We start from the raw sequence: 27,004 nt of genomic DNA, 5'->3' as shown, positions 1-27,004 counted from the left end.
TTCCATTTAAATTAGTATCTTGACATGTTTCCAGAACCAATTAATAACCCAACAAATTGCTTAGAGTAATTAATGGTGCCTTTTTACTGAACAGATTAAACTTTAATTATGTCCTTCCATTATACATAGCCTTATGACCCAAAGTATTTGTTAAAACATATGGCGTGGAAGTCCTCTACATAACTAAATGCCACAATTATAGAGTATTCTAGACAAAGGAGATGTTCTCTGTTAGGGTCCTGTATTTTATTCATTTTGTAAACTTGCTGACAATGCCTAATTTATTCAGTGCATAAAATGGCTTTGCGCAATCAAATGTTACCTTGAATAATGTTCCTATTTTAGAGATCTAAAGGAATATGATTGGAATGGACTCGTTTCCGTTTAAATGTTTTCAACATAAACTACTGTAAGTCCTTTACATCTCCAGAATGGTGCTGAAGTAAAAGCAGACGATACGATTCAAAAAGAGGAAAGGCGATGCTTAACTATAATATATTACCATTCATTCAACTTCTCCCTTGAAATACCAGGAAAGAAAAATGAAAAACAGTAACTGGCAATTAGAAAACCCTGTGTGAAAATGAAGATGTTTTCCAGGCTGGATATTTTCCATTTGCTCCTCTTCTCTGCCTTCTCTGCCCTGCTCTGCCATCTGGGAGTCATTTCTTTATGGACTACACCTACTATCTCCGGATTCCAGTTGGACTTGGCCAATGAAAGGCACTGGCAGGAGATCAGAAGACAAGAGGCAAGGGTCTTAATTCTCCTGAACCCTTCCCACCAAGGTTGTGATGGGCCAGGTGGGTCCCTCTACCCGAGTCCACAGCCCCTGTCAGGCAGTCCTCTCCTAGCTTGTAAGGACTGCCTGCTGGTGCTAGTACCCAGTCCTTCCCTCTCTCTCTCTGGCCTAGGTGCTGTGCTTCCCAGGTGCTGACCCCAGCATGCTTAATCCCCAGTTGGTTTTCCTTAACCCCGCCGGCTTCTTTGTAAATAGTTTCTTTATTAAACTCTTCCTAATTACCCTATTTGTATGAGCCATCTGTTTCCTGCTGAGACCCTGACTGGTGCATTTTCTAATCAAGAATGTACTGCAGAGAATACCAAAAGTACCAGTACGGAGCATTAGAAATGCTGTTTGTGGCACTGACAGAACACTGTAAGTTTAGTATAAAGATCAGCAATGATTCAAAAAAAAACAAAACAAAACAAAACAAAAACCAAGGCTTTTGGCCCTGTTGTTCTATTACAAGAAAAAGTTGGAAACCTGTTAAGAATAATACATATATATTTGGGTAAGAGGGTTAGAAGTCTGGCATGTAAATGACTCATGAATAAGGCTTAATGCACTGACTCAAGCACAGTGAACAACAAATATTCAACTCTGGAAAAGTGTTGTGTAAATCCATAAAAAAACGATGATAGGGCAGCTCCTACCACCAAAAACTGGTCTGAGTGCCATCTTGACAAGCATGTCATATGTTGCCAAATGTCTGATTTTGTTAAGTCAACATTCATTGGATTCCAACTATAGGCAGTATGAGAAAATTGAAAAGTAATTTTTAACACCTAATGGCAACACATGACAGTTAATGCTAAATAGACTATGCAGATATTGCCAAACAGACAATAACAAAAATAACAGAATATCTAAGACCTAACAGAACTTAGAACTAAATGTTATTTGGAAAAAACCAATGAGACCAGGAAAAATTCAAGTTTTCACAGAAGCATTTTATCCAAATGTATAAGCAAGAGAAGAAAATGGATGAGCAGAGAAGAAGAATGATAAATTTGAACATCCATAGGTAGAAAGCCAGTTGTTAGACAGACATGGGGAGGGTAGCGAAAATAATATTCCCCAATATCTGTTTTTCTTTCTTCACTAGTAATAGAATTTTTATCAGGGAACATGGCTATCATAAATAAAGGCTATATTTCCCAGCATCTCTTGCAATTCTGTACAGATATATGCCTCAGTTTCTTTCGGTCAATAAGATGTGAGCAGAAGTGATATATGAAACCTTCAGATCATACCTTTAGAAGAAGTGTGCTGTCACTTTTCCTTTACCCCCTTCCCTGTAGCTGAAATATCCACATGGTGATCTGCAATCTTGGCTTATGTAAATGAAGACAACACACTAAGTTTGGCAGATTAATGACAAATTAGGAGTCTGAGCTTTTGAAGACTTCATAGAGTAGAGATGAGCACACCAGCTGAGATTCACATAAGTGTGTTGGGGTGGGGAGGGCATCCTTATGTTTAAGTCATTGTTATTTTGGGTCTCTGCACACAAACCTATTTATTTCATGACCAATACAGAAAGCCAAGTGGATTGACTAAGGCAACATCTGATTTAAAGAAACAGGACATGAGACTACATGAGCCAAAAGGCAAAATGTCTTTAAACCCACAAAGATAAATCAAACTAAAGGTTTCTGAACAAGGGAATCAGTTCACCCAAAAGAATTCTTTTGAACTCTGTAAAACAAATATGCCTAAGACTCTCTCCTGTCAAGTAATTCCACTGAACACAAACACATTGAAAATCTAACGTAGGAATTCAAGAAAGCAGGTTACTATAAACTAGAACATGATCTATTGGCTTCTGTGCTCTAAATTCTATTTTCCACATTTGCATACAGATATCGTTCAGTTAGATGAATATGGCAGTCAAATGTTTAACTGATTACATTTATATCTAAAAACAAATTTGCATCATTCAACTAACAGCTGTGAGCTACAAACTGTTGTAGTTCACATCAGAAGCCACCTTAAATTTGCTATATTTTAAACTGTTTGTAATATATATTCTTGGAATAAATATGGCACTCTAGCTTAACATTTTCAAAACTGTACCGGAATGTGAATTGAAATTGACTACCTGGTGATTACCCAGCTTAGCTGAGCATTTCTAATTCTTACTAGACGATCTCTGGGGGTGAATTTTCCAAGCTTGTGCAGAATGAGTTGAATGGCTTTCCACAGTTTTAATGGGAATGATGCAGCTAAAAGCCCGTATGTTACTCTGAAGGTTTAGGTTCAATTAGTGACCAAGTGCAATAACTATTCACTGGATGCTTTCTTTCTTTATTCAAGAAAGTTAAAAGAAAAATTGATGGCAATATCCCAAGAGGATTATTATCTTCCCATCTCCATGGCACTTGGAGGTCAGGAGTCAAATTTGGAGGATATGTATCCAGGTCAGGAGAACAAAAAGGAAGATTTGAATTTCTGTAAAATGGGAACTACACTTCCAAGATCACAATAGGTATCCCTTACAGTCCGGAAGCACCACAGGGGGTGACCAAGTGGAGAATTGCGGCTTACCAGATAGAACGGTTTCTGAGGTGCTGGTGTCAGTGTTTCCTGTAATTTTTAAATTACTTTCTCACTCCTGCCACATTAAGATCTCCTGGATGTATCATAAACTACTTATTGAGGGTGTTCAGCTGGAAAATTGAAAAGAAAGCCTTTCAAGGGTTTCTCCTCTTTGAAACAGGTGAGAAGATAGAAAACAGCACTTGATTGTTTCTTTTGTTTCAACCAGGTTAAGCTTTTGAGAGCCTAGTGAATTTGCCATCCAAAAAAAGAATTATTTGTGTACGTACACATTTAAATGAAGCTGGGAAATATAGTAACAACAAAGGGAAAACGGTCGCTTTTCATAACTTGAGCTGTTCATCGGGAAATGTCAAAACATATTTACCTTTGAAAAATGTCAAAGCTTAACACTATACGAGATGAACCTACTTCAACAATCTGTGAAAGCTTTGCAATTTCTCTATAAATATTGTGCAATCCAAAAAAAAATGTTCATGCTAACAAGGAAATATATTAGGCCACACAAAGCAAGAATAAAGATGTGATCAAGCAATTCATTTACAACTTAAACCATCAACCTCCTGCAAATATTCTGCAAATCTTTTCCTGTACCTATATTGTTTCAAGCTACCTCACCTTCCTTCAAGTTAATCCCATCTCTATATTATAAATGAATCGAACTGGAATGAAATGTCGGTTTATGCAATTTCTTTAAATAGAATCTCTGCACATTTAACTATGTTTATGTTAGAGTATGTGCCCGTGCTTTTGATAAAAGAAACACAAATATAAGTATCTGGCCCAACATGCTATACAGTATGATTGAGTTTGTGTGCATAAATAAGTTTGACAGATAAGGTGAGAGTGGAGGGAACAGCAAGGACAAAATCTAGAGGTCAGAAAACATAGGACATATGTGCAATGACTAGTGGTTCAATCTTGCTGCATTGTAGAGTGCTAAAGGGTAATCATGAGGGAAAATATTGGGTTGGCTAAATTGAGGTCAGATGGCTTAGGGTCTTAAATGTTAGGTGAGAGAGTCTAGGTTTTTCTAAAAATGTCACAGAGCCACTGAAGGCATTTGGGTATGTAAGTAACAAGTAATCTGCACTTTAAAGAAACTACTCTAGCAGTAACAAGCAAAATGGATTTGACAGGGGCGATACTGACTGAAAGTGGGACGTTGAACAGATACAAGACCACATTGGCATTCAGTAGGATTCACAGGATTATACAGAGAAGCACTCAGAGAGAATTCCTTCTGAGAGTAATCAGAAATTATATAATATTTAGTCAGAATGGTACATGACAGAGTGTTTAATATGACTCACCAGTGTTACTGGACTGGAATGTCCTTCATCAATCAGGACACTATGGCCACGGTTAGTCTTTGGGCCAACTGGGGGGTGGGGAGACAGGATTGGCATGTTATTTTCTATAGACCATCTTGTGGGTTCTCCCTAGAATAAGAAAGTGAACAAATTGATGCATAATTAGCAATCGAGGTTAGGTTATTGCCTGACAGGTTAAGAGATACTATATTACTAAAGAAGTCCTTTCTCATTACTTTCAAAAGTGTTCCTTCTGAGGTCTATCATGACAGTCAGAAAACGTTTCCACAGCTGTAGTGGGGCATTGGGTGTGGTAATGAGAGGCAGGAATTTCAGTCTGCTATGTTGGAAGAAATAGCTGTACGCAAAGAAATAGCTACGGAAACAGTGTATCCTGAGTTTTAGCAATAATATTTATGAATCTGCTTAAGCAGATCACTATAAGAAGATACAATATTCCACACAGTTCTGATCAGTAAAGACTACCAGAAACTATTACTTTTCTACCTTAAAAAAATAATGAAATCATGCCCCAAGCAAAAGGGTTGCATATTATATAAAAGGAACCTAAATCATAGGTCTTTTAACCAAATGCAGTTATAAAGTGAAAATTGTTACGAATGAAAATCATATAGGGAGGAACTGGAGTGTCTATCAGGAATTTCTGCCAATGTTGTAACATGTTCATGTGCTTAGTCAGCCTATCTGGCAATCTGGGTGAAAACAAATCCCACACGGCTTTAGGCAATGTTCGTTGCTATTTCCAGGGACCATTTTTCTCCATCAACATTTCAGCACTAGATTATAGAATCTATAACTCAGTCCTTGATGTAGGACAATACTGGCAAAGTTGAATTAACCACAAATCTCTACACACCAACATTTCTGATCTTGAAAAACTGACCTATCTGCTGTTATTTAACAACACTTTTGTAACAAGATTATCTTTTGACCATGATGAAATAGACAGATTTGAGTCTATCAGGCAACAGGGAAAAATCACCGCCTTATGTGGCAACTTATTCTCCAGAAGCTTTACAAATATTCCTCAGTTTGTGAAATGTGTCTTGGGCCCCATGAGACAGAAAATGAAGAATCACCTGCACATTTGAATGGCTCGAGAAACTGAATAAAACTGCCAACCTAAACTGAAATCTTTCAGACATACTTAATTGAGTCTCTCATCTCCTGATTCAAATGTGTATGTTTCATAAGTTCACTTCAAAGAAGGGATATCAAATATAAAAATAAAAATAAAAACAAATAAGGAATTTTTAAATGCCTTGTACAGAATGTCTAAATCTTATGCTTTTGTTTGCCAAGGTAGATCTTTCCTACCATCTATTTTCAAGGGTCACATTTGCATGAAAATGTGCCATGGGGTAATTCTTAGAATGCCATTTTCCATCACATTGGCAACATCACCACCTATTTTCAGCTTTTTAAGACACAAAACAAAAATCCTTGGGCCTCTGTCACATATCAATCAAGAAAAGACAAAAGCAAAATTTCAAACTTGAAAAGAGTGTTTTCCACGTTTCCTTTGAAAGCTTTGTACCTTATAAAAGTGTGGGAGAATCTCCTATTTTGCCATGATCTTCTGAAATAACGGTGGCCAAGATACAGTCTTGGTAAAACCATCACCTGACTTCAGCCATGAGTTACTCAAGAGTAAAGTGCCTCAAAAAGCTTCAATAATAGTGCCATTGACTTTTAAAATCATAAAATAATATTATGAAGTAAAGAGAATTATGTAGCTCCTTACCTTAAATCTCTGAATTCGCTCCTTCCTAGCTAACGTCTCCAGTTTTTTTTTTATTTCAAGTTGATGATACCGCTAAGCATACGGGAAAGAAGGGAGGAGAGGATCATGTCAATTATAGCAAAGATTTTTTTAGAGGAAAATAATCCCACCAGCTAACTGTATTCCCACTTACTCCCCCCTTGTCACTGAGATGGAGAAGAATCACCTGCATAAGTGTGCAAGTGGGAATATGAATTGGTACAACTCTTTGGAAAGCCAATTCTTAACATAAAGCAGTGAAAAGTGTCCCTACCCTTTAATTGATAAATTTCACTTCCTAACCTAGCAGGAAATCGGAATTAAAAGAAAACATCTGTGTTATACACAAAGATGCTATCTGAAAGGAATTTTTTCTTCAAAGCAAAAATTCAGAAGCAATATAAACCTTATAGAGAATGGTTAACTTTAGGGCACATCCATATAATGGAATAGAATATAATCATTAAAATAAGATTCATAAAGATTTTGTTTAAAAAAATGAAAAATGCATGTCATGCAGGAAAAATGTAAAATACAGAATTGCACAGAAATACAGTTTAATTGATCAAGCTCATACCGTGTGGCTGCCCCTGTGCCAGGAAGGGGCATCATGTCCGTCATCTCTTCTTGAACAATGCTAATTGCTAAGCAGTCTCATTCTACCAGTGCAGAAACTGAGGCAGAGGACCACGAATTTGCCCCAGGTCACATTTCTAGTCAGTGGTGGAACTGTCATCTGAAGCTCAGTCTACTGGACACTAACTTCCTGTTTGTTTGCTCTTTACCTGTTTACTTATTTTTCACAAGACCCTGTCCCTTTCACAACATAGCATGTTTTTATTAATGCATAAATATGAATAGAGACTAAAAGGAAATGTGAGTATGTCAACAGCGGTCCTCTCTGAGAGGAAGGATTCTATGCGGTTATTTTCCTTTTTATATTTTCTTGTGTTTTCCTAATTTTCTGTAATATTTTAATTACATAACTTAAATTTACATGAGGTTTATTCATGTAAAAGTAAGCTGCTAACGATTCTATCTGAAATCATTCAGACACATTTGAGGGCATTTGAAAAGTGTTTTTTTTCTGTGTTCTTGATCCCTTCGTGCAGCCTGTGGGGTCCTGCGGACTCGATCTTTCCCTAGCGAGTATCGTCAGCCCTCTTCAGACACTTCCCTTTCTTCTCTCCCTCTTCCTTCTTCTCTCACCCACCGATCACCAAACCTCATTACACTCACTACCAGCCATTTTCCATTTATTTCCAAATCTGCAGCCCTCTCTCGCACGGCCCCTCGTCTTCACTAAGGCCACCAACGTCTTTGTCCCTGGGTCAAACCGAATTCCTTCTTTTCCCCAGCACTTCTCGGTTTCACCATTCGGCAGCTTGTGAGAGCCTGCCGGCTTCCTGGACACCCCTCGGGGGGCCTGGTTTTCCATCGCGCGAGGGCTCTTCCTCACCCCGCTGCAGTCCCTGAGCTCCTAGCACCCCCCGCCCCCGCCTGCAGTCCCTGAGCTCCAGCAAGTGCGCGCGCCACCTGCCGCTCTAGCGCCCCCAGAGGTGCTCTGGCTCCTTCTCCCCAGCCCTCCTCATTCAGGCAGTGTCAATCTCTCTCCCGGTTCACATCTCATCTCATCTGGGAGAGCGGCCTCTCCCCAGCGTCTCCACGACTGCTGTTAGCCCTCACCTTTCGGCAACAGCTTCCTAATTGACCTCCCACCTCCAATCTTTTCCAGCTCATTAATCCATCTCCACATTTTTAGCAACATCATCTTTCTAACACGGCTCTGCTCATTTATTTCACGCCCCTGCTGAAAAAAACATCTTATCGCCTCATCACCTACACTCCAAACCTCGCTGGGGCTTGAAGGCCCTCCACAAACCCGGCCCCAGCTTACTGAAGAGTGTCACTTCCTGCTGCTCTTTCAACCAACCCACTGTGTGGTCTGGCCTCAGTGAGCTTTCCTGCCCATCCACGATGTCCTTTCTTCTCTAACCTCGCGCCTGCTATCCTCAGTCTCCGATGCCTTTCTCACGCTTTCATGTGACGCCTCATTTAGGCTTTGAGGTCCAGTTCAAATAGCAAGACCTCAGTTCACCCTCCTCTGACTCTCACAGAGGCGTCATCGTCCCCCTCTTCTGTGAGCCCAGTGTTTTTCCTCTCTCTAGCTTGTGATCACTTTCTACAGTAGTTTTTGTTTTTTGCTTTTTTTGGCTTTGGGTTTTTATTTTTATATCTCACAGCTACATCACATAGCGTCATACTGGTACACGGTAAGCCTACAATTAATGATTGATGTTTCTTGTATGCACAAATACATGAATATTAATATAACAACATTAGTAAACAGCATCGGCATAAACTAAATGTGAGACAAATGTGACAATTTAGAGACAGCTATTCCATTTGTTAATTATATTAATATATTACATATCATAATTATATATATATTACATTTTATAAAATTATATTATATATTACATATTAACACTTATTTAAGGTATCTATTGCAAACTTTAAGAATGTATGAAGACTCTTAAATAATAACATATTTAACAGTTATGATGTGTCAATTACATGAAAGTTTGGAAAACTAAACTTCAAAGATCAAAGCTAATACCTAACTTGGTGCCTATTGGTTAAATTTGAAACTAGGTATAGATTAATTTACTGTACTATTCTTTTAACACTAGTTGCAGAATTCCAACTAATACTTTTATAAGCAAGAGAATTTGGGGACCATAAACAATGATTCCATATAATTCATGCACATGATATAAAGCATAAAATGAATTCCTAAATTAACAGATCATATCTTATTTGAACGCAGCACTTGCTCAGTATAATGGTAGCATAATAATAAATATTTTCAGTGGCGCTCCGCTTAGTATTGGTTTACTCGTGATTCTACAGTTGTTCATAAATGTTTACTGCACTTACAGGTCAATGATTTTACCAGCCAAGTTCTCTGATTTACTGCTGTATGGCCAAGCCAGGAAGTGACATGCTTTTTCAAGGAGATTAAAATGGTGTTGATGCTTGAAACTATAGGTTCCATGGAGCAAGGATAAAATAATTTATCAAGTTAGCTAGATATCCTACTAAAAATGCCATGTCAGACTTGAAAAAAAAGTTGTTGATGGGGCGCCTGGGTGGCTCAGTCGTTAAGCGTCTGCCTTCGGCTCAGGTCATGGTCCCAGGGTCCTGGGATCGAGCCCCGCATCGGGCTCCCTGCTCGGTGGGAAGCCTGCTTCTCCCTCTCCCACTCCCCCTGCTTGTGTTCCCTCTCTCGCTGTCTCTGTCAAATAAATAAATAAAATCTTAAAAAAAAAAAAAAAAAAAGTTGTTGATGCTTTAGTTTATGAATCTATGCTGACCAATGTGGCCTAAAGTAGGAGGGACAGCAGATGTTTCAATGCCTCTTCTCTGAAATTTAGCATACGGCTCAGCTTCAGAACCTTAAAAGAATAACAAATCTGAAATAATTCATGGCAGTGGAATTACTGATATTTAAACAGATGTCACTTTTTTTTTTAGCAAATGGAAATTGAGGTACAGATGGTGAGGGCTGGTATGTTTTAGAGTAGCCATTATGGATTAAAAATCTACATTTGTTAAATACCACAAAATATATAATGATGTCCATATTTTTCCGTAACTGAAATGGAGAAAAGCTTACTTCAGTCTCTTGGCTCCTTGTTACCTAGAGAGATGTAGAGTATTTCTCAGGGTACCTTTTTCCATTCATTTTTCATGAAATACAGGAGGAATTCCTCCGCTTCTGGGTATGGGAGTATTAATTGTCATATTAGAAAATATCTGTTATAAAGAAAATGTAAATACTTTACCTCCATATCAAGAACCTTATGGAAAATAGCCTGAGCTAGGCAATCCCGGATATATTTTTGGTGATCCCTCTTCATGATATTTAGCTTGTATTCTTTTTCAGAAAGTATTCTTCCACTTCTTGTGATCTGTCATGAATAAATAAAACATACATGGAAATACAAAGCAGAAAATGTATTGTTCGTTATCAAAAAGGGAGAGAGAGAGTGACAGAGAGACACAGAGAGAGTAGCGCTATCTTCTAAGCATGAGAGAGTCCACTACTATGGCTGATAAATGTTCACTTTTAATGAATATTTCGTAAGGAAAAAAAATCAGTCCCATATACCCATCATTGAGAAAACACACACAGGTGGTGCACTTGACGTTTAAAACAAGGTTTTCATTAGAGTCACAATGTCTCCTTGATGGAACCCAGGTGTTCCTTTCATTTCCTTTTTTTTTTTAACACATTTGGGAAGAGGAGGTAGGGTGTTACCTTGAAACAATGAATAGGAGCAGTGATCACAAGACTGATGATCTTACAGGAAATAACTCTGAGGGGCAAAACATGTAAGCTACAGAGGTGCTCATCAGTTTGTCTTAAAAGTAATTGGTTTCATTAATTTACTTCACACTGCTTTTTCTCCTTCCACTCTCCAACCCAGAATGTAATTTAATTTGTCCTGATTCAGATTTTTTTTAGATTATGCAGTGCTGCAGATATAAAATATTCCAGACTGATTTCAATTGGTATCATTGAAAATGCCAGGAGTGATAGTTTCTGTTTTTTATTTACTTTACTTTCTGTTTTTTCTTTTCTCTTACTCCTTCCTAAGGCATATTTGTTGTATTTTTCTGTATTTTCTGTAAACAGAGGGTGCTATCCTTCTTGGATTGTTCATCTTCTTCCTTTCCACTTAATTATGCCCTGCTCCTTCAGGTCTGATCCAAGCCCACATATTTCTTGATTTTAATAACTAATTTTATAACACTGTTGTGGCAATGTATTGGAGCTCAGAGACCAAGGAGAGTTGTGTTACAAGTGACTGGATACTGATGATCTTTTTATATATATATCTTTTTTTTCCCCCAACGGAAGAAAGGGGTATGCTTCTAGAAAGTGTTTCCAATCACAGATAACTCAGTTACAGTCTTTGAAATGTGTTGTCCATGGGATATCATGCCATTTGTTTCCAACAGAGAAAAAATGTTGAGAACATCCTGTACTGTGGCCCCCTCCCCAGTTAGCAGGTGTCATTGTCCTCTCCCCTCTGGGAGATCTGATCTCCCCATCTAGACTGGAAGCTCCTACAGGGCAGGAGTTCTTAAACTTGAGCCTGCACCAGAATCAGAAAACAAGTTGAAAAAAAAACAGATTGGTGGGCCACGCCCCACAGCTTCTGACTCAATAGGTCTGGGGTGAGGCTCTAAAATTTGCATTTTCTAACAAGTTCCCAAATGATGCTGAACACTGCTGAGTCAGGAACTGTATTTGAACCACCGTTCTAGAGAAATCTTCCTTATTTGAGTTGTCATGCACATAACCAATGTCCAATAAATGCTTGTTAATGATGTTGATGAGTAAATACAAAGTCCTTCCCATTTATACATAAAGCTCGCAAGACTGTTATCCAAAGAAGTAATGTTAATAGTCACCACAATAATTGCAACAAGCATTTATTACACATCTCTTATTGCCACAACAATCCTGAGGGCTGGGTATCATTGTCTTCATTTTACAACTAAGGAACTGGAGCTGAGAAAGTGAAGTACATGAATTGCTCAAGAGTCTACGACTTGTAAATGGTAGACCCAGGTTTCAGCCAGGTCTGTCTGATAACAAAGCCCCAGGAGACAAAAAGCAAGCTCTCTTGAGATCTACCCAACCAGAGTGCCAAGCACATAAACAACAATTAGAAACGCAATGCATAATCCTTTCAACACCATGGCAACAATAGTTAAGGAAATCCACTGTGTTTTAAGAAGGTAAACAGCTAAAATCGTTACTTACACTTTCTGTAACCACGCCCATTTCTTTCAATGGACAACTGTAGTATTTTTAAAAGGTTTTCACATTAAATACATTTAGAGAAATGGAAATCCTATGGAAATGATAGTTTTAGAGCTAAGGAAAGACACTCATGTTACCAATAAACAATCTGGGAAATGAAACAGGTTTTTAAAATTCAAGGGGAAATTTTGAACTGTTCATGTCTTGCACACCATATTCTGTGATTATTAAAAATAGTATTTTTTCCTGAAGACAGTAAAGTCTTCTCTATGCTTAATCCCTAACAGCTCCTTGTTCATACGATGTGTTCAATAAATATGTGTTGAATAAATGAATGAATAAACAAACAAGTAAAATATGCTATTGGAAGCTCTAGGGTTTTTTCTCAATAATTTATAAGTAGCCTTAGTGATCATTGTGACCTCTCTTCCTATCTTTTGAAACACAGCTTCAAAAAGATAAATCAGAGCTCTGGAAAAGAAGTAATTTTTCTAAAATGAGGGTGAGGGGGGTGATGTCCCTGATTAGCTCAAAGAGAAAACCAGAAAAGGGAGCGAGAACTACTGGATTTAACGAAACAAGAGGGCAGGTAGGAAGGAAACCAAATCTTACCAGCCCTGATCTTAAGAGATGCCGCCTTATCCTTGTGTTGTTAAAATATCCAGTCAGGTGTTTGTCGGTAAGACTATTATATGCTGCAAGCAATCTGGAAGAGAAAAATGAAACCATTTACGTTTTTATGAAGTGCTGCCTGATAGCCAAGGTGATTCTTGACTCTCTCATCCCCAAACTGTGCATAATCATTCACTCCTCCAGATCAATAAACAGGTATTGAGCACTTACTGTTTTCCGGGTTTTATGATAAGAACTGGGAGACAGTCCTGACATTGTTTATTTTGCAGACAAGTATGGAAATCAGACATGAACAATTAAATTGGGTGTGAAAAATCCAACAATAGAAATAGCAAAACTCCTGGGGACACAGAGAAGGAGACTACCAACTCCGGCTGTCAGGAAAGTCTTCTTAGAGGAAGCCTGATGGGAAATTTGGACTCTTCAGCCTCCTGTTTCATGCTAAATTCCAGCAGCAAACTTACACGCACTTCCTCAACATATTCTTTCATGTCTTCAGAACACAACACACGGTCCCTCTACTGCCAAGGCCTCTCTCTGACCCTTAGCTAGTGGATACGACCTGTGATCCACAATCATCTCTTCTCCCAGCAAACTTTCCCCAGTGCAAACTGGACGCTCTGTGTTACCTTCCACTCCCCCACCCTAAAACCTTGAGTTACATTACATGTCACATAAGATTGGAAGGCCAGGATCTTGTGTTATTTTTAGTATCCCTATGGAATTATTTATTGTGTACCCAAATAATGATGTGTTCTATAGGGGAAAACACAATTTTGTTTGGGACTCATTCTTGCTGGTATAAACTTCTAAGTTTAAGCTCAGCAGCTTAGAAGTCTTAACTTCCATATATATATCTCCACACAATTCATGAATTCCACATCCAGAACTCCCCACCCTCCCCCCCAAAATTCATAGATTACTGTTGATTTTTAGGGTCTTTTATTTTAAGAGTTAAAAGAAAACAAATCGGTTCCTTGAGTACACCTTATACCTTGGTAGGTGGTCAATCTGAGTCTATAAATCAAAATTTGAAGCTATTTTTTTCTAAATTTTAACTTACCCTCCACTGCTTATTATTACCTTACAAATGCATATGCACATTTACATGTATGTATACAGGTAGGCACGTATGTTCATCCATATACATAAATGTGAGGGTAGGTACATACATATGTATATATAGAGAGAGAGATGAAGACAGAGACAGGTAGAGAGAAAGAGGCAAAGAGGGAGAATTCACAAGCCTAAACACAGCCCTAAAATAAGGCTATCTTTAAAAAAAAGTATACCCTATTACCTGCAACAAAGATTTACAATCTGTACATATTACGAGCAGTTGATCCTTAACTTATTTGGAGGCCAGAGCAGGGACTCATATGATACAGTCAAGTAAATGTCATTAGTGACAATTTTATTTAGCTGCCTTAATTACATGGAGATGGTATCGGTGACCTTTTCCTGTCTCTTTTCTCCTTAACACCCATCTAGGAAAGTTATATGCTGTCAAATGGTAAGGAAAGTTTAATTTTGTCCACAGAAGACACTGAAAGCAGTTACAAAGCCCAGAAGCCAAGATGCCACATGAGAAGCCATTATTTCACGGGGTTTATGTAAAAAGACAACCCAAGGGCTTCAGTAATGCACATACGAAACCAGCCCCAGATAATGCTTTGAAACCATCTTTTAAATGAACTGTCTTGGTGTCCTATAGTTCATCAAAGGTTTCCTGTCTCCAAAAGGTCAACACTGTATCCCTTACCCTTTCTGAATCTCAGAATATCTTTTCAGCAACTCATTTCAGAAAGGTGAGCAGGTGTCTCTCAGTCCTAACAATCATGATTCCACAGTTCACAGATTCTTAAGATAAATCATTAGACAGATATCATCTATAGTCTTTTGTCTGTTTTTCAGGCTCAAGTTTTAAAAAAAAATCAATAGTTTTGGAATAGCTGTGAGTGCTAAAACCCTGATTAAATGAAATAGGGTCAAAAAGTTAGGGTAACATTAACTTCCCTACTGGCTGAAAATAATCCCCTTATTTCATTCAGAATTTGTAACTTTTTCAATATTTAGGTCCTAAGAATAATGCTTAGCCAGCTTTGGCACCACCTCATCCTAATTCTGCTCCCCCAGGCTCGTACTAAATGAGTATGTGTCCACGATGTCCACGAAGTACCTGCAGTCTTACCGAAAGGTCCGGTGGAGTTGAAACCTTTGAACACATCAGCTTTCTCACCTTTCCCTGTTTAGGAAAGATTGAAAGTCCCTGGTTGGGATGCTATTTGTAAAGCAACTCTTTCCATGATATCATATACCTGGCCTTGGTGGAAACGCTGAAAAATAACTAGCTGGGTCCATCCGGGGTCAGTAATTCCTTTTTCAGCAGTGCCTAATTTTTTTAACTGAAACTTTAGATTAACAAACTGTTTGATAACAAGAAATTGTACTAGAGTAAGTTATATACAGAATTAGTAAAACAGTTGTTATGGAGTGAATGTTTGTTTCCCCCTAAAATTCGTATGTTAAAATCCTAACCCCAGTGTGATGGTATTAGGAGGTGGGGGCTTCAGGAGGTGATAGGGTCAGAGGGAGGAGCCCTCATGAATGAGATTAGTGCCCTTATAAAAGAGACCCCAGAGAGCTCCCTTGACCCTTTCACCATATGAGGATATAGCTAGAAAACAGCCATGTATGAACCAGGAAGCGGCCTTCAAGACACTGAATCTGCTGGCACCTTGATATTGTACTTCCCAGCCTCCAGAACTGTGAGAAATAAATTTCTGTTGTTTAAGCCACCCCGTCAATGGTATTCTGTTACAGGAGCCTGATGGGACTACATTAGCAGTCAGTGCAAACATTTCTATTGTATACATATAAATGTCACCCTCGTTCTGACCATGAGGCCTCCTCCACAGGGAGATGGTAGTAACCGTGGGTCTCAGCCACAACCGTGGTCTGTCTGATGCTCTCTGTTCTGCTTCTCTTCCTCTGTGCTTGGTATGGGTTGGTAGCCTCCCTTTGCACTTGCTCAATTACAAGAGCTTTACTGACCTGGCCACAAATTTAGATTAGTAGAGCTTTTCTGATGTTTCTGCCTTTGTCCTCTCCATTCACTGCCACTGTTTCCCCAACACACACACCCTTTTCTTTTCTTTCTTGCACTCAGCAGAGCCCTGGGCCAGATGAGGTCACCTCACCTGAACTTGGTGATTGTGTTGGTGATTGCGTCGCACCTGCAGCACTCCACTCCCTTTGTAAGTCACTCTGCATCTCTGGTCAAAGCTGGACTTCTGGTCCTGCTACCCAGTCCCATGATCCTCCCCTGCTGCGGTCCCTAGGATCAACAACTGCACTGATCACAGCAATTACCAGGCCACTGTGACCCTATCATTCAAAGGCCATGCTGTTCACACCAAGTCCCACAGCTAAATGCCAAAACAGGCCTAACTCATTGGCTTCGTTATCTGATGGACAAGACTACTTACCCACCCTCTGGCCACTGGGTGGAGAACAACCCACTATCTGGCTCAATGCACCAGGGAAGAGAGCCCCCCAGGAAACAAAGCAACCCTGTCTCTATGATGGGTCCTGTTTCCTCCACTGTGATACACACCCCACATTCCTGCCTGCGGAGGGCCTGGAGGAGCAGGCTGCTGAGTCCCTGGGAGTGCTGCCTTCCCAGCTGCAGTCCTTCAACACTTAACCCTCGGACCCCTGCCTCCCACTGTGTAGAATATCTAAATGGGGCTCTGAAGTAATAAAGTCGGTGATTCCTATCAATCCCTCCATCTGCACCCAAAGAGAATCTATCCCATAAAAACCCCATCTGAAAAGACAAGCACTATAATATTATTAATCACAAGCATTTACTGAGCACTGACTCCTTTCAGGGCATTCCGTAAGATGCTGGGGATTCAGAGAGGGCACAGACACTGCACCCACAGAGTTCCCAATCTAGTGTACATACAGTGTGTGTGTGTGTGTGTGTGTGTGTGTGTGTGTGTGTGTGTGTGTTTGTGTGTGAGCATGTGGGCGTACTTCATTTCTTCCTGTGTCATAGGCTGATTCATTCACAAATAGATAATGAGTGTTTTAAGTGTCTCCATGTCAGATACTGTGCTGTAAGCTGGGCAAGAAGTATATTATCCCCATCCCATTAGCAGATTACAAAGCACCTCCACATACACAGTCTCATTTGATTTTTTTTAGGCCCCTGGAATGAAAGCTATTATAGCTCTTCCATCTTCCTAAAATGGAAAAGCTCTAAAACAAGATTATCATTTAATGTGAGGCAGTCATAGAAAAGCCTGATTAAGGTAACACTTCTTCATGATCACAGTGATAGAAGAATTTCTTCTGGCCTCAGCATTCTTGAACCTAACCCCTCTCCCAGAACTGCCCGTCCCCACACTGTCTACCCTTGGTGGGAGAGAGGGATGTAGTGGTTAAGACTCCAGCTGCAGTTCAATCCTGGCTTCAGCATTACTGGCTCCATATCTGAGAGCAAGTGACTTAACTATACCTCGACTGTTCTACCTTCCACAAAACACTAGAACGTGAATACAACGCGGCCAAGTTCTTTGCCACTTTATAACAAGGATCGCTCTTCCTCCGGTTTCCAATAACTTGTTTCTCATTTCCATCTCAGACCTCATCGGAATGGCCTTCACCACCCGTATTTCTACCAATGTTCTGTCCATAATTATTTATGTGTTCTCTAAGACGAAGGAAGCTTTCTCTCCAGCTCCCTTTTCTTTTTTGAGCTCTCACCAGAATCACAGGAAAATCCCTTCACAAGAAAATATTTGCAAACCATATGTCTGATATGGGGTTAATATCCAAAGTATATAAGGAACTCATACAACTCAATAGCAAACAATAATAACAATAACAATAATCCAATTAAAAATGAGCAGACCTGAATATACATTTTTTTTTCCCAAAAAGCATACAAATGGCCAACAGGTATGTGAAGGGATATTCAACTAATCATCAGGGAAATGAAAATCAAAACCACAATGAGATATCACCTCACATCTGTTAAGATGGCTATTCTCAAAAAGGTAAGAGGAAGTATTGGTGAGAATGTGGAGAAGAGGGATCTCTTGTGTGCTACTGGTGGGAGTGTAAATTGGTGCAGCCACTATGGAAAACAATATGGAGGTTTCTCAAAAAACTAAAAATAGAATTCAGGCAATCCCACTTCTGGAAATATATCCAAAAGAAATGAAATCATGATCTTGAAGAGATATGTGCAGCCCCATGTTCACTGCAGCATTATTCATAATAGCCAAGCCACGGAAACAATCTGTGTCCATCAATGGATAAATGGATAAAGAAAATGTGGTGAATATATATGCAATGGAATATTATTCAGCATTAAAGAAAGGAAATCCTGCCAATTGCAATAACATGGATAGATTTTAGGGCATTATACTAAGTTAAATAAGTCAGAAGAAAGACAAATACCAGGCAATCTCACTTTTATGTGGATTTTTTTTTTAATGAACTAATAGAAATACTGAAGGATGGTTGCCAGGGATTGAAGGCAGGAGAAATGAAGAAATGTTGGTGACAGGGTACAAATTTCCAGTTACAAGATGAATAAGTTCTGCGGACCTATATTGACATGGTGACTATAGTTAACAATGTTGTATTATATACTTGGAAGTTGCTAAGAAACTAGATCTTAAAAAAAAGCAATTATGTGAGGTGATGAATGTGTTAAGGAACCTTATTGTGGTAATCATTTTGCAATATAAACATATATCAAATCATCACGTCGTACACCTTAAACTTACACAATGCTATATGCCAATTCTAGCTCAATAAAGCTGGAAAAAAGCTTTTGAACCTCAAAACTTTTCCAGTCACTACCCCATTACCAGTTCCAAACCTGCTTCCACATTTTTACGTATTTGCTATAGCAGCATTCCACGTCTCGGTACCAATTTCTATCTTAGTCTGTTGAGGCTCTGTCACAAAATGGACTGAGTGGCTTAAACAACAGCTACTTATTTCTCGCAGTTCTGGGGGCTGGAAGTCTGAGGTGGACGTGCCGGCATGGTCAGGCTCTCGGTGAGGCCCTCTTCCTGGCTGATGAACACCCATCTTTCCTTTGTATTCTCACGTGGCACAGAGCAGACAGAAAGGCAAGCTCTCTTTCATCTCTTCTTATAAGGGCACCGATCCCATCATGAGGGCTCCATCCTCATCACCTATCTCCCAAAAGCACCAGCTCCAAATATCATTATACTGGGGATTGTGGTTTCAACATATGAATCTAAGGAGGACACAAGCATGTGGTCCGTAACAGAAGGCATACTTGTGTCCATTTTGTGGATAAGGAAAACAAGCCTTAGTTTAAGTCACTTGCTAAAGATCACACAACCCAAAACTTGTTCCTGATAATATTTGCCAAATCACAGTGAAACACCACTCACCAGGGCTTGCTAAGGTGGGGACCAGGATGCTAAGTATGATGACAGAAAAATAAGAATCATGAAATATTCACAGGAAAATCTAATTCCATAAATTCCCCAGTACAGAAATAGAAAAAATTTAAATGAAAATACTTGTAGACAAAATTAACAAATACATACTTCCATTTGTAATTAGCCATTTCATTAGCATAAAAACAATATTCTGAAATCTTTAAATTATCTTATTCTCTAATACATATTTCTGCAATCTGCTTTATGATACAAATTTCCTTAGCAAACTTGTTCAGAGAGAACATAAAGAATAATTTTGACACAGCCAGTTTTATTTAGATCAAATTGTGACTTTGCCCGTCTGAATTAATGAAGCTTGCACTAGTTTATTATTGTTGCTGTACCAAAGTACCACACATTAGTACTTAACACAAATTTATTGTCTTATACTTCTGAGGGTCAGAAGTTCCAAATGGGTCTCACTAGACTAAATTCAAGGTGTCATCAGGGCTACATTCTTTCTGGAGACTCTAAGGAAGGATCTTTTCCACATTCTAGAGGTTCCCCCCATTTTATTTTAGGGTCAGCTGATTAGCAACCTTAATTCCATGTGCAAACTTAATTTCCTCTTGCCATGTAAATTAACATATTCACATGTTCTGAGGACTAAGACATGGACGGACTTCTTTGAGGGGCCATTATTCTGCCTATCACAAGGCTTTTCTTATATGCCAGATGCCAGGGAGCAGAAACACTGGATGTTGAATGTTATGGTAGTAATATATATTGTCCAATGACCATGTTCAATCATGCCAGTGATCCTCACTTTCAAAAGGGACACTTCCCAGATGGAGGAAAGTAGTTCTTGACACCATACCAGGATATACAAAATAAATTGGAGCCTAAGCTTTGATGTGCCAAATGTGAGCAGTAAGACAAAAGAACAGGAGGTACACTGAGGAACCAATATATTCAAACAATAGATTTTTCTCATAAGGATAACAACAGAGAGATAACTTCTTTTTTTTTTTTAAGATTTTATTTATTTATTTGACAGAGAGAGAGAGAGAGACAGCAAGAGAGGGAACACAAGCACGGGGAGTGGGAGAGGGAGAAGCAGGCCTCCCGCTGAGCAGAGAGCCCGATGCGGGGCTCGATCCCAGAACCCCAGGACCATGACCCGAGCTGAAGGCAGACACTCAACGACTGAGTCACCCAGGCTCTCCGAGAGATAACTTCTTTAGGTGAATGTAATATGTGAAAAGACAGATTCGCCCACAGGATGTAATTGCACTCTTGTGAAACATGACAATAACATGGATAGATTTTAGGGCATTATGCTAAGTTAAATAAGTCAGAAGAAAGACAAATACCATGCAATCTCACTTTTATGTGGATTTTTTTTTTAAATGAACTAATAGAAATACTGAATGATGGTTGCCAGGGATTAGTCAGCACTGAACATATTTCATTAAATTCAAATAATGATTTTATGAAACACTAAGAAAGAAGAAAATTTTGCCAATACACTACAGCATGACACTGATGTAAGCACAGATGAGTTTAGTAATGTTAAAATGTGAAAAAATCATCTTAGTATTGATGTAATAGGTTCCTACACATGCTTAATTACTGCACATACATAGATAAATCTGGGGAAGAGGAAAGAATATGGCAGGTTCCCTACCATTAAAAGCCTCAAAATGAGGTTAGAGAGAAAGATTTTACACATAAGACAATTAGAAAGCATACAAAACTATATTTTAAAAGTAATAACTGTGGAGTGTTGGAGCAGACTCCCATTGGCTCTGATGAGATAACTGTTAAAATTTTCAGGAGTTTTGCAAGCCATTGTTAGCTTGAAATTGGCCATTGTGGGAGTATTTACACTACAGAAATTAACAAACACTATGAATCAGGGCTTTTTTTCTTTCTGAAAAGCCAGTTTACCAGCACACCACTAACTAATTTCAAAAGTAAGTAGCAAGATACATCACAGGAGCTATTAAATAAAATTGATTGATTATATGAGTCAACCTACAGAAGTATGCCTTACATAGTTTTATCCAGAAATTCATCTTCTATATGCAGTATTTGACCAAAGGGGCTCATATATCCATTCAACCATCTCCTATCCCCAACAAAAAGAACATGAGGACTCTAGCAAATACATTGACATTTTCAGTAGCATTTCAATCAAGAAATTTTATGCACAATATCTCTTTACATTGCCACAAATGGAAAGGTTCAACTCAGCTACCAATCTGGAAAACTGATTACATCATTTTATGCTCAACAAAATCAAATGAGACTTAGGTGAATGAGCACAGTTTTATTACTGAAGATGAAGAGCCTAATCGAGAGGTGCTTTGCATTTCAGAGGTCACTAAATCTGCAATTTGTAGAGTTTGACAGTGTTCAAGGAGGGCCTACATCAAACCTCCACTGCCAAGCAATGACAACCAGATGAAATGTTTCTGCAACTCACTTATCAAGTCCTTGTATTAGGAAAGCAAGTTAAACAAATCATAGGATATTGTGGTTTGATTGCCATTATGTTACAATTCACAAGCAATGGAGCTCTACCTCCTGACTTATATGCCTTTCTCACTGTCCATCAAAAAGATTTGTAAGAATCCACAGAATTTCAGCTCTATGAGGAAACTCATCATACTCAAGTCAACCAACTAAAAGTAAGATTTTGAATCTCAGCAAGATTCTTAGCAAAGAAGTTAATAAAATCTAAATGGGAACAACTTCTCCAAATAAAATAACTGAGAGCAGCACAAATAACCAGAAAAATAAAGAAAAAATAAACTATGTACCTTCCCATCACTGAAAACTGCACATCTGTCATTTAAGAGTGAGAAAATTTAAGAATAGACACCTTAACTCCTAATAGGTGCAATGATTTTCCTGTAGTTATTTAAGGCAAATAAATCTATATCAAATACTTCAGCCCACAGTAAATTTGATAAGATAGAAAAGGATGAGATTTGGGGCTAGAAGGCTTGAGGTCAAATCCTAATTCTACCCCTTACAAGATGCATGACCCTGGTGAATTCAATTTTCTTTTTTGCAATTGTCACCATGAAGTCAAATGCTGTGACTGCTTCCTGAAGTGGATGATCTAAGTTTACTGGTCTGGAAATGTATTTCCCTGGATCCACGGGATTATAGAAATGACCACATGAGGTCTAATCAACTCTCTCATTTTACATTCAGGACACTGAGGTTATAAAAGTAGGCAAAGCTCATCAGTAAACTCAGATCCAAGGACTCAAAAAGAAGATGCCAGAATGTCACAGGAATTCCCATAGAATTGTACCTTTCCCTTTCCTTGGGCCCTTGTCTCGCTACCTTGCACCAGAATTTCTTTCATCATGTTTGATCACTCCCTTTAGATTCATATAAGATCCCTCCGTGTATCCCTCCCACAAGCTGTACGGTGGTGCCATATCTACAGTAAACACTTCACCAATATTTGTCGAATGAATGAGATTATAAATCAGTTAATGTAAACAAAATATACTGGTCCAATTCCTTGATATATATCCTTTTAAAAAAATCCATGTGTAAGGATCATAACCTCTCTTCTGCTTCAGGATAATAACTGAAAGTAGTTTATGCCAAAAGAGGTTCAAAAGCATGCTTTACATATTTTGGCTTTTTTAAAAAAATTCAGAGCGCTCAGTGTGGAGGATCATGCTGACAATGTTAGTTTTGTTGTTTTGTTTTTGTCAAATAAATGCTTTTGCAGTGTGATACAAAATTGCATTGAAAAAAAAGTTCCTAGGGAGGCAGGAAAAAAGAAAAACCTTTTGAGGAAACTTGAAGAAAGACCAATACAGAAGAGTAATTGACATAAGGGTCAATTATTTTCCAACCCTTTATGAGAAAATTCTTTGCCAACTAAAATTAGCCCATGAGTCTCTGCTGCCTGCCACTTTATAGAGGGTGATTGAACTAATATTATATAAATGATTTTATATTACATTCTTCATTCTTTTTATTTGTATCCAAACCTGCCAGATCTTAGCAATTATGCTAAATATTGATTTACAATTTCTCTCAGCTTATCCCAATGATGTAGACAGATGAGAACCATAATATTATTTTATTTATAGCCTTAATATGATGGTTTGAAGTGACTAGTAAAAACAAAACTAGTCTCCAACTGTGCTGACTGCTGGCGAGATAGTTTTGCAGTGTTCACAGATGAGGCAATAGGAAAACAGCGCATGGGAAGTCAGTAGGCCTGGGACTCCCTAAGGTGGACAGTTCCCAAAAGAAGAGGTTTGAGCCTTTAAGCTCTTCTCTGGAGACTTAAAAATTTCAATACTTTGGACAGAAAAAAATAAACTGTGGCCACTTAAAGAAATATGCATTAATAGAAATATAGTATGCAAACCAAGGGACATTAAGGAGGCTATTTGGAGAAAAGGTGACAGGAGGGAAAGTTCTAGAAACCAATAATTTTCATCACTAGTATTTATGGATCACTGAACGGTCTTGTAGTGCACACAGTAAACACTCTATATGAAACATGAGCTATATATTTTAATTCTCAAAACAACCCTGCAAAGTACTATTATCCACCCTCTTCACGGAAGAGTAAACTAAGGCATAGAGTGCTTGGATGAGCAGCTCATAACTAGTTAAAGGCAGATCCACAATGCAAATCAGGGACTGTTCTGCTTTAACCACTAAGCTGAACTGTGTTCTACAAGGTATAGTCTACAGTCCAAAGAGCTCAGCCTAAAGAAGAGAAAGCATATAGGGGTCAGATAAGTGAATGGTTGACCTGTGAAAGATGCTAAGAAGGCAGGATGATCCCAAAGGATGGTGGAAAGTACAGAGAGGACAGTTTGGCTTAATAAAAGGAACAACTGTTTAAAAGTGAAAGGAGTGGCCTTTAAGATGGTAGGCCCAACGGGCCTGGGACTGGCCAGTTTTCTAATAGCCATGGAGGGTTTGAAGCATGGAAACATCATGACTAGATTATTCTACCACCAATATCCTCCTGCGGTGTCTTGAGTAGGCAGAGTATGGTAGTTAAGAGTTTCACTTCAAGTCCAATTTCCTGAGTTTGAATCTTAACTATTTAACTATCTCAGCTACTGAGTAGATTAGCAACGAGGGGCAAGGTTCTTAACTTCCCGGTGCCTTATATTTTCCTCTGAAAATGGAAATAATAATGGTGCTATTTTCTAAAGTCATTTAGAGCATTAAATGAGTCATACTAAAAACTTAGCAAATTACCTATCACATACTAAATGCTCAATGGATTTTGGAAGTTACCACTGAGTTGATGTACTTTAAGAATTAGATGCTAAAGATTTAAGGATGTGCTAACTAACCTATCATTTCATAAAACATACATATATAAAACCATCACACTGTACACCTTAAACTTAAATACTGTTATTTGTCAATTATATATCAATAAAGCTGGAAAAATTAAGCAAGAAAAAAAAACAAACAAAAAAGACTTAAGCAACATATGCTTTTCACGAAGATCAATACAAACACACAATAGCTGCCACTCACTGAGTCTCTACTATGTGCCAATATTCCTGCAAGGAAGGTATTTATTAGCCCCAATTTTTGAAAGAGGAAAGTGAGGCACAGAGAAATTAACTCTCCTAAGTCCCCATAAGGCACAACTGAGATTCAAACCTATGTCTCTCTGACCCCAAAAATATTCCTCTTTCTACTATAGCATGTTCATCTCATATTTTTTTAATGAAACATTGATTTTCCTTGTGGAATATCATTCCTTTTCATTTAGAAGAACACACAAAAATAAGATGATTTTCAGGCCGGTCCAAACTTTCAGAGACTTCAAGTCCTTGTTTGTGCCCCCTATGAAATGCTCTAACCTTCTGTCCACACTCCCCCGACAGTTTCTAAATTTCCTTGGACCTTGTCTCCCAGCTTGCTTCTTGAGCTCCCCTACTGCCTGAAATAGGATTTTGGGATATCTGGTTCCTGCCCCAAGCTCTTGCATTTGGTCCTGAAACTTCAGACTTCACCTTTTTTTCTTCTGTGGGCTGATCTCTTCACCAAGGACTGGAACCTCAATACCCCTCTACATAGACTGCAACCTCAGGTCGGCCTCACTCACTCCCTAAGCCCATTTCCTATTCTGGAAGATTCCAGCCTGGGCCAAAGCTCTAAGTCTCAAGTTTGACTGAGAGGAAAGAAAAATTTGTAGGAAAGAAAAATTTAACAGTGATAACCTTATATAAATCCCTATGAATTACGGTGAAAGAGCCATTTGCTGGTAGTTTGAGAGATTCCAGACTACTGATTTCAAGGGGAAGAAATATCCAAACTCACTTTATGAAGGTTTACAAGATGAACAGAAATAAATCTGAAATTAATTTGACTTAGAATTAAAGGCAAAGATCTTTCACTTAAAAAAAAGAACCAAAAAACCAAAACCAAAACAAAACAAACCTAGTGTGTATATTTAGTGTTGTATCTGAGGTTCTAAAAATGAGCAAGAGACAATAAGTGGAACCTAACGGCAAAACCAAATTTGAGGTACCGATTTCTCAGGCCAGGCCAGCTTTCACGTGGTTTTATAGCATCCTTGCCTGCTCCTAAGAAGACGTCAGCTCAATAAATAAGCAAATGTTGTCTCCTCTCACTTATTCAAAGTCATAACAGGCAATGACAAGTACAATGATAATACAGGTTTCCCTGCTAACCGAAAGTAGAGTGTTCCTGTGAAGTCTTTCGTAAACCAAAATGGCGTAAAGCAAAGAAGCAATCACCACTGAATTACATGAAAACATTTTTGAGTATTCCCAGACCCAAGAAGTAACCTCCCGTAAGCATTTCTGATACCTTAGGACACATCTTGCTAATGAATGAGCAAACTAAATCAATATAAAGCACAGATACCAAGAGAGTTCAAAGCTGTGGTGGCTAATGCCGACATGCGGAGTGCAGTTCCCAGAGAAAGTGCTTGGCGGGGCCACTCTTGCTGCTCAGAACGTGTGCTGCCTCCCTAAAGGCTCGCTGCAAACACATGCTAGACCCTATTTTGCTTTTCACCTTGATTTCTAAAGGCAAAAATCTTCTTCAGACTTCTTTCTGTTAGCAAAAACAGGTCCTCTATGGGTCTTTAGAAAAGTGGTTTAATGCAAACTTAGGAAAAGCAGGGGATATCTGCACCATGTACTTACAGAGTACTTTTTACTCTCTTTAAATGTTTCCGGATAGTGTATCTGTATGTATCTTTTATATATGTATCCAAAATTTTTCCCCAAAATTAATCTCTCCAGAATGCCTTGTCCAATTAATCCAACTCTACATCTAGCTCAGGACTTCAGTGTGCAAGTTCTCTTACAGAAATTCGGGCTTATTTATGTACATTAGTACCTGTCCCAGTGCTACCAAGCACTAAGTTAGCATATTTAACACTTACTATATGGGAGGCCCAGTGCTAAATGTTTTAGAGGATTTTATTTAATCCTCACAACCTACACAACAGACATATTTTCCACATGGATGAAAAAAAAAACAATCAAGAATCAGAGGGATTATGCAGAATTCATGTAGGGCCACACAACAGCTGTGTGACAAATCTGAGCTCAGATCATAGTCTGGAGCTAGACAGCTAACTACTAACACACTGTGCTGCAG

At 38.6% G+C, this 27,004-nt stretch overlaps 1 protein-coding gene across 2 annotated transcripts in view; it reads right to left on the bottom strand.

Moving 5' to 3' along the window:
- The window catches only part of ERICH3 (glutamate rich 3), a 99,848-nt gene that overhangs the window by 62,984 nt on the left and 9,860 nt on the right, over nt 1-27,004 (bottom strand). For both annotated transcript variants that reach the window (XM_032426008.1, XM_032426017.1), the window contains exons 2-5: nt 12,891-12,984; nt 10,288-10,413; nt 6,422-6,493; nt 4,657-4,785 (exon numbers count right to left, since the gene is read on the bottom strand). In XM_032426008.1, coding sequence (XP_032281899.1) covers nt 4,657-4,785; nt 6,422-6,493; nt 10,288-10,413; nt 12,891-12,984 — 421 coding nt within the window. The remainder of the gene's footprint in view (nt 1-4,656; nt 4,786-6,421; nt 6,494-10,287; nt 10,414-12,890; nt 12,985-27,004) is intronic.

Source organism: Phoca vitulina, unplaced genomic scaffold (genome assembly GCF_004348235.1).
Source record: "Phoca vitulina isolate PV1807 unplaced genomic scaffold, GSC_HSeal_1.0 scaffold2, whole genome shotgun sequence".
NCBI classification, from domain to species: domain Eukaryota; kingdom Metazoa; phylum Chordata; class Mammalia; order Carnivora; family Phocidae; genus Phoca; species Phoca vitulina.
The sequence above is the reverse complement of the archived record's forward strand: the minus strand, read 5'-3'. Positions and strand labels throughout refer to the sequence as shown.